Below are 5,923 nucleotides of genomic sequence, written 5' to 3' on the forward strand. Positions count from 1 at the left end.
ATTACATTCTCAATCTCTGATGGTGGGGTGGATAATTGCTAGCTCTGATCCCCACTGACTGATTCTATACTACTCTGTACTACATATATAGTGCTAATATTATTCATTAACTCTCAAGCTCTCATGGTGCCTCATTGCTATTTCTCCACTCTCACTGATTCTATACTGTGCATAATGTTGGATTATATTGATTGCCACTCATCAAATCGAATATTGCCTATTAAAGAATGTTTTTTTTATCTCATTAAATCAACAATTACTAAACAAAGGAAAGATTGGTTCTTCAGCTTGGAAAGGGGCACTCAACAATTTCAAACATAACGTACACTTCAACTATGTAGTAATTTGTATTATATATTTTTTTAAGATCACATACTTAATCCATAAACACACCAAATATGATTATTATTGTATAATTTTTACATTTTTATATTGTCGATTGAGCCGGCTATCTCCCAGAAAATATAATGACAATTTTTCCTCGTCCGGATTGCTCGCTGAGCTTCTCTCAGTCCATTTGTAGTTCGGATTAAAGAATGTCCTTCCTTTTTCAAAGAACCCTCTGGAGCTTGTATAGTAACTTGTGCTCGTTCCAAGGCAGCTGTATTTTATAAAAAAAAAATCTATTAATTCTTTTAAATTCACCTTTTTGTGAATTCGCTTTCCAATATATCGCCATTTTGCCTTTCTAGTTCAGCACTTTCTTCTCTAAAAGAGATTTTTTTTTTTATTTTCAATATCTCAATGATTCTCTCTAAAAAGGAATATTTATTATTTGATCCATATCCGGACATAAGAAGTCCAACGGGAGCAATACTTGAAGCGGCGATCCAAAAAAAAACCCCAATACTAAGATCGGCTAAAACAAGCACAAAAGGTATCAATATTAATTGACACTATAAACTGCATATATCACATGGAGAATTACACTCAATGTGTATCGCACCTCCACTGCAACTTGAACTCATGACCTCCCATATAGGAGAGCCACTACTCTGAGCACAAGGTACTTGGCAAATCAGATTGCTTGATAGTTATCTAATGAATTGTTTTAATATGATTGCAATTTTAGAAAATATTACGCCGGTATTATATGTCTTGAATAAATAAAGATATACAAATTAAAAATACTACTATACACATGTATAAATCAGTTTAAAACTATTATAGGGATTTGTTTAATATGATTGCGATTAATTTTTTGAAAGAATTATCTAGTGATCACAATTAATTTCAAATATTAATAAACTTTAAGTTAATAAATATATAAATCATATTTTATAATGGAAAATGCTCTTTTCCCTTAGCTTCCAAAGTTTCCCTTCATGATGTGTCATTCATTCATTGGGAGTTAATGAATTCGTTATTTTACTACTAATTAAAAACTAAATTTAACGACTAATAAGGTGATGTAATCTCAAGAAGGAAATTGAAGTTTGTAGGAAAAATACATGCATGAGGGGTTTGTAGCATTGCTCTTTTATAATATTAAATAAAGTTATAAATACGTAAGGTTAATTAATTGATGATAATGTTGATAATATTTTATGACATGTTCTACCATACATATTTAGTTTATAAGACCTAATCAAGTAAATAAAACACATAACACTATCACGCCAGTCCTATAATATTGTTTTATAGGTCTGGGACAAGTGGAAAAAAAAAACCCTATACCATTACAAAAGTTATCATAACTTTTTATAACTAAATTTTATATTCAATATATGAGTACAAAAATACTAATATAATGTCAAGTAACTTAAAATAAAATTTAAAATTCTTTCAACAATTTAAAACTAATCATGGAAGAAAACTTGTATGGTATGTATTTTCCTAGATGCAAAATCAACAATAACCTCTTCAAGATTAATATTATCTAACATATTATTCTTGTGACATTGATGATCTTAGGTAGGTTTACAATAATTTTATTTTAAAAAAACTCCTCTCCACATATGCTATAGTTACAGTTATAATCAATAAAATTTGATAAGCAATAGAAACAGTTGTGTAACAATCTACAACTTTGGCAAACTCCCAATGAGTATTACATGAAGATTTCATAAATTTTTTGAAAACCAACCAAATGGTAGATTAAATCAACTCGGAAATAGAGTCGGGGGGAGTGAATCCAAGTACATCGAAACATCTTGCGAGAAAGCCAACGCAGCAAGGGCGTGGGCTGCTCGATTAGCAGTTCTAGGAACAAAACTAACTGAACAATTATTAAAAGTAGACATAATGGCTCTAGAGGTATCAATAGAAAAACCAACATAGGAGAAAATATTAATGTGTGGCGCCGTTAATAAATTCTTAAGACTAGAACAGTCCGTGTGAACATGCACCGAAGCTATGCCCTGTCCCTTGAGCCATGATAGAACTTCTTTGCAAGCTAACGATTCCGCCATGAGGGGCGAGTGACAAGCCGAGAGATGACCATTGAACGCTGCTACAAAACCTCCACCTTGTGCAAGCAAGACTGCCCCTACCGTAGCCTTCCGAGACTATGCCTGAAAGCCAGCATCGAAATAACAAATAAGGGGGGCGTTGACTGCAAGCTGCACCGTGGCCGTATGTGTGTGCTGTTGATGGTGAGATGCATGCACCTGATGCCAAGCTGCTGAAGCTGCCTGGGCAGCCCGCCCGCCAAACTGCCCTCGATTGCGGCAGAAAACCGTCCCAGACAGCCATATTGCGTGACTTCCAGAGCTGATACGATACCGCTACAACAACAACAATATCATCGTCCGTTAGCATTGATATAACATTGGCAAACCACACACCAAAATCATTCCCTCCCACATTAGGCATTAGCAAAGCAGACTCATGCCATACTAGAGTTGAAAATTCACACAAGAGGAGAGAGTGCATAGTAGTTTCATGCATATTGCCACACATTGGGCATGTTGGATCTACATCTACCCTCTTTATAATCAAGTTAGTAGTGGTGGGGAGAATATTGGTGAGGGCTTTCCACATAAAAGTTTTCCATTTCGGTGGGCATTTGATTTTCCAAAGATATGTAACCACTTATCAAAAGTTCCTGGGCTACTAACAAAATCTCCAATAATGCGTCTATACCCTTGTTTCACCGTGTAGCAGCCCCCTGGGTCCCCCAGCCAAAACCAAGAATCTTCATAGAGAGGACTGACTGGAACTTTCAAGATACGCTCCACATCCACAGGGCTAAAGATGTCTCGTAGGATAGATTGATCCCATGTGTCATTAACCGGATCAATTAGACCCAAAACCAAAGAACCATTGAGCGCTTGGGGCATAACAATCTGTATCATAGGATTATTCTCATCAGGGAGCCACGGATGCCCCCAAATTAACGTTGATTTTCCATCCCCCACTCTTCTCCTAACACCACTGCAAATTAGCTCATGGGCAGACATAATACTTCTCCAGCAGAAACTTGGGCAATTCCCTAAAGTAGCATCAATAAAAGAGGATTTGGGGAAATACCTAGCCTTATAAATCCGTGCAACAAGGGAGTGGGGTCTCGTAAGAAACCGCCAGGCTTGTTTGCTTAACATTGCAAGATTAAAAGCCCTCAAATCCTTAAACCCCAAGCCACCATATCTCTTGGGAACACACAAGCGATCCCAGGCCTTCCAATGTATACTCCTTTGATTTCCAGGACCCCACCAATACCGGTTCATAACTCTTTCAATTGATAAACAGACTGACTCAGGGAGCAGGAAAACACTCATGGAGAATGTAGGCATAGACTAAGCCACACTTTTTAACAGAATCTCCTTTCTTGCTTGTGAAATTAATTTCTTACTCCAGGACCCTATCCTGTGCTTGATCTTATCCTCAATATACAAAAATACTGCCCTTTTCTCCCTCCCAATGAAAGAAGGGAAACCCAAGTACTTACTAAGGTTGGGAGCTTGCACAATCCCCAACATAGACGCTACTTCATCCCTTACCTCCCCAGGCGTGTTCCTGCTAAAACATACACTAGACTTGTGGAAGTTCACCACCTGCCCAGACATTTGTTCGTACTCAACAAGACACTGCTTGACAGCTCCTGTTTCTTGAGGAGTTACCTTGAAAAACAGGAGGCTATCATCTGCAAAAAATAAATGCGAAACAGGGGGGCTCTTCTTGCCACTCTACACCCATGAAAATCCCCTCTGGCCTCCGCCTACTGTAACAACAAAGAAAGGCCCTCAACACAAATAATAAACAAGTACGGGGAGAGGGGATCTCCCTGTCGAATACTTCTAGTTGGGACAACCCGCCCAGCATTCCTTCCATTGACCAGAAAATTGTAGGAGATCGTGGTTACACAAAGCATAACCAAATCTACCCATTCAACAGAAAAGCCCAGAGCCAACAACATACTACGCAGAAAGGGCCACTCCACACGATCATAGGCCTTAGCCATATCCAACTTGAGAGCACCCCACCCAACCATCCCACACTGCGTTCTGTTGAGATAATGACCTACCTCAACAACAATGAGAATATTGTCCGTAATGAGCCTGTTAAGAATGAAAACACTCTGAGAATCAGAAATCACCTCTCCCAATAAAGGCTTCATCCTATTTGCCACCATCTTGGCCATGATCTTATAAACCACATTACATAGGGCTATAGGCCGAAGATCAAACACCTTCTCCAGACAGTCCTTCTTGGGAATGAGAACCACATTCGTGTCATTAAGCCCAACCAGAAAGGAGCAGTCATTCAGACATTTTAGCACAAAATCAGAGACATCACCGCCCACCACATCCCAAAAGTGTTGGTAAAACCTGGGGGTTCATGCCATCAGGGCCCGAGCTTTATTAGGGAACATAGAGAAAAGAACAATCTTAACCTCCTGCGCCTCGAAGGGCCTGAGAGGTGTAGCATTCTGTTCCGGGGAGACACGGGGTACAATAGATGCAACAAAAGAATCCATAGAGGAGGTAGAAATATTTGATGCAAGAATATCACGAAAATAGTCAAGCACAACAGCATTCAAGCCCTCCCCTTCTACCCACACATTAGACTCATTTTTTAACCTAGAGATAGAATTCTTCTTCTTACGAGCAGAGGCATACCTGTGAAAGAACTTAGTATTGGCATCTGCTCCTCTCAACCAGTGCTGCTTCGCCCATTGCCTCCAGTACGCATCCTCCTGTGCCTCCAATTGACACAACTCAGACTCAAGACGTTGGTATTCCCCTAAGGAGTGAGGATCCAGCAGGCCTTTCAACAACAACTGATCTTGTCGAAGCTTCCTGATCTTCGCACCAAACTTATGGAAGTGATCCCCACCCCAGCGGAGCAACTTATCGCCACAGAACTGAAAGCAGCCAAGTAGTCTAGCCTGTCTGCCTTCCTGCCAAGCATCCTCCACATGTTTCCTACAGCTTTCATCATAAACCCAAGCCATCTTGAACCTGAAGGATCTGCGGAGCCCACCAGCAGCTTGCCCGCCCCCCTTGACTCCCAAAAAGAGAGCCGAATGATCAGAAGAACGGGTTAACATGTTGGAGACGCACGCATCCGGTAACAAACCACACCAATCTGTTGTAGCTAAGACCTTGTCCAGTATTTCCTCCATCCAGTCAAGAGTGCCCTTGGAAGATTTCATAGTTAAGTTTGAAACATTATAAAGTAAAACTTTCCATCTTTTAGGAGAACTTAAAAATAAAATATATGTGTTGCATAACTCAAAAAAATGAATTGGTTTAGTAAAATAATGTGTCATATTACTAACAGTAAGATTAAGAATATGACAAACATCACATGACATATACAATGCTATCGAATTTATTTAAACAATTGCTTTTGAACACCTTGTTGTTTTCTTTTCATTTTAGAACTATTGTCATAACCTTAACCCCTCACATAATCAATTTTAAGATTTAGAGCGTTAATTGCATCTAAGAATTTATTAAAAAGTCCTAAATCATGTATT

General features: G+C 38.9%; 1 protein-coding gene across 1 annotated transcript; it reads right to left on the reverse strand.

The window, feature by feature from the left end:
• Positions 1-2,102: 2,102 nt before the first annotated feature.
• Positions 2,103-5,596, reverse strand: LOC116033276. Its single transcript, XM_031276029.1, has 7 exons — positions 4,812-5,596; positions 4,237-4,769; positions 3,794-4,084; positions 3,060-3,691; positions 2,610-2,726; positions 2,330-2,507; positions 2,103-2,218 (listed from the first exon to the last, which is right to left on the reverse strand). The coding sequence occupies exons 1-7, from the start codon at positions 5,594-5,596 to the stop codon at positions 2,103-2,105; spliced, it is 2,652 nt and encodes an 883-aa protein (XP_031131889.1).
• Between the last annotated feature and the right edge of the window lie 327 nt (positions 5,597-5,923).

Source organism: Ipomoea triloba, chromosome 10, assembly GCF_003576645.1.
Source record: "Ipomoea triloba cultivar NCNSP0323 chromosome 10, ASM357664v1".
NCBI classification, from domain to species: domain Eukaryota; kingdom Viridiplantae; phylum Streptophyta; class Magnoliopsida; order Solanales; family Convolvulaceae; genus Ipomoea; species Ipomoea triloba.

Excerpts from the sequence above, each read along its gene's own strand:
- LOC116033276 (XM_031276029.1), bottom strand. The coding sequence starts at position 5,596 with ATGAAATCTTCCAAGGGCACTCTTGACTGGATGGAGGAAATACTGGAC. Across the intron at positions 3,692-3,793 it reads GCACAGGATAGGGTCCTGGA|TCTGTTTATCAATTGAAAGA; the intron begins GTAAGAAATTAA and ends TCCCTGAGTCAG. Across the intron at positions 2,508-2,609 it reads CTTCAGCAGCTTGGCATCAG|TCTCGGAAGGCTACGGTAGG; the intron begins GTGCATGCATCT and ends TTTCAGGCATAG.